The sequence below is a fragment of the Heterocephalus glaber genome, unplaced genomic scaffold, assembly GCF_053883595.1.
Source record: "Heterocephalus glaber isolate CG9 unplaced genomic scaffold, H.glaber_assembly_v1.0 deba00001497, whole genome shotgun sequence".
Taxonomy (NCBI): domain Eukaryota; kingdom Metazoa; phylum Chordata; class Mammalia; order Rodentia; family Bathyergidae; genus Heterocephalus; species Heterocephalus glaber.
The window spans coordinates 55,130,001-55,132,500 of record NW_028258320.1 but is presented as its reverse complement, the minus strand read 5'-3'; the positions used below and the strand labels follow the sequence as shown (position 1 = coordinate 55,132,500).

General features: G+C 43.4%; 1 protein-coding gene across 13 annotated transcripts in view; it reads right to left on the bottom strand.

Moving 5' to 3' along the window:
* Window positions 1-2,500, bottom strand: part of Ebf3 (EBF transcription factor 3) — a 131,858-nt gene that overhangs the window by 12,041 nt on the left and 117,317 nt on the right. For all 13 annotated transcript variants that reach the window (XM_021253259.2, XM_087185147.1, XM_021253265.2 and 10 more), the window contains one exon: window positions 738-826. In XM_021253259.2, coding sequence (XP_021108918.1) covers window positions 738-826 — 89 coding nt within the window. The remainder of the gene's footprint in view (window positions 1-737; window positions 827-2,500) is intronic.

The window sequence follows — 2,500 nt, the reverse complement described above, 5'->3', positions numbered from 1 at the left end:
GACTTCATTTTTCATTTTGTTTTCAACTCTGCTGTGGAAATGAGAGAGGGCTCCTAAAGAAAGACAAAATTATATCAAAGGAGAGGAAAAATTATAAGCTTGAGTTATCTTTAATGTTAAGCATCAAAATGGAATTTCTGTGATATGTGGCATGTGCATAAACAACAAGGGCAGCTTTTGTCTTTGTTGAATGTAAATGAAAAGTCCCCTAGATATTAATATGTGGACTTCATTTGTTAGCTTGCTAAGTCAGGGACTTATAACAAAAGCTTTGTAAACAAAAGATTAAACTGAATCGAGCTTTAGAAAATGAAAGGAAAACAAGAGTCAAGTAATCACAGATCAGACTGGGGCTGCTTAGATGGAAATCAGTGCGGGCTACTGGAGTGGAAAATGTTTAATTGAACTATTTCATTACGCAGAAGTTTATGTCCCCCTTGCAGAATCCAAAATATTTGTTATCAGAAAAGCCATTCCTTTCTTTCTTTAAAGAGATGGTCGTGCAGAGAAGCAACGTGAAAACAAGAGCCTTGGTATCCCTTCTCTTGCCCTTCACCCACCTCGGAAACACCCAGGCTGTTTCAGGCCAGGCAGCCCACCACACCTGTCGGCCTTGCCAGGGTCACAGGGTTCAGGGTGCCTGGCATCCCGCTTCATGGAGCATCTGGGGCCCCAAATCCAAAACCAGCCTGGTGATGGCCCCACCTACACAGGGCACCATGTGCTCTTTTACTAACCTTGGGTAATCTTTCAGGATCACCCGGATGTCTGGGGATCACTTTCTGCAACCTCTGGAAGCCGTAATCTATGGTTGGTTCATTAAGGGCTGCAACAGGACACAAAAACGCAGGTCAGGTTAATTACGGTTACATCATCCATTATGTGTTTACTGCATGCTTACATATATGTGTGAGGTTCTCCTCCTCTGATGTTCTTTAAGGCAAGCACCCTTGAATGCTAGCTCCATCTTAAAGAATAGATTTCCTCCTTTCTTTTGCACATAAAAGAAATGATTATTTCTAATCTATAATTAGACTGGAAGAAAGTCAAAGGGTGACTCAATATATTGTAAAAATGGCAGTGCAGTCACAAAGTGACAGGTCTCGGGGCCATATATAGCAATCACCACCGTCATGATGTGATGTCTGCATCACACAGTGCCTTCCACACTGGCCAGGGATTTATGGGAAACTGGCAATTATGACATATGTCCGGCTATTGCTAGCCTCAGATTTATCCCTGTGGTCCTTTTTTGTCTAGCATATTGCCTGAGCACAGACCAGGCAGGAGGAGCACTTATTCTTGCAAAGCTTTAATAATCTGTGAATGGCTGACTACAAACTGATGTAGAGCACTATCATTCTACAGCTGCAATCCACCAGCCCCACGAAATTGCCGGCCACAAATAGTAATTAATCTTTTTATCCCTCAAATTGTAATTTTGACTATGAACTGTGCGTGGCTATAAATCAGCGGCACATGCGCTGTGTACAGTGCATGAATCACGGCCAGGACTCCGTCCGACTGCACACACTGTGTTTAACAAGCTTTATAAGGAGCCATCGGGCTTTATTATGGCTCTGCCTGACTCCAACAAAAACTGAGCCTGGAGGCCCGGGGACGCAAGTTAAGATGAAAATACTTATTAGAGTACATTACTTCGTGATGTAGATATCGTTTTCTGTGGAGTAACTCCACAGTGCATGGCACAACATAAATCAGGAGGTTTTTGGAGACTAATAAGAGCTGCTGCCATCTATTCATTACTCCACCCGCAATTTGGGCCATCATTCATTAGTAATTTGATGATTAACACCACCCAACTCGCAGGTCTGCAGAGTGCAGGGGAACACAAAGGCTATGGCTTCCTAAGAGGAAGGTTAGGGGCTGCCTTTGAAAATACTCTCTACAATAATTGGTCCCCGTTATCCTCAAGTACTGGGGCTGATGGTGTGTCTTGTAAGCAATGCAGGAAGCCTGGCACGTACACTCAATAATACGCCCGAAAGTTGAGGTCCACAGTATGATCTGACATTCCATCATACATCCCGGAGACAAAGGTCCGCACGGGAATGTGAAGTAAGACATTTTCTTGTTAATAAAGCATTGATCCGATGTATTGATTTTACATGACATGGCTTTTGCTGGGATTTTGCCCTCTTTTTTTCTTTGCAAATAGTAAAGCTCTTCAAAATGCCTCGGTGTATGTGACATGGCAAAATTTCTAACTCTCTGTGATGTAAATTCTATATGTGTAAAACCACTTCATAATCAGACCATTAATCATCAGAAGCTGTCAGCGTTGACTTGGGGGACAATTTGTCATGTCTCTGCCTGGTCCTGGGCAAGGGTGTCAGGCAAAAGCACAGCTCGGGCATCTGGGTGGACGGGTGGCTGCTCTGGCCTCACCAAAAGGCTTGGTCCAAAAAGGATTAAAGTGTTACGTTTCTTGATGAGGGAACAAAAAAGGTGGCCCACTGTGCATTCCTAATATGTCAGG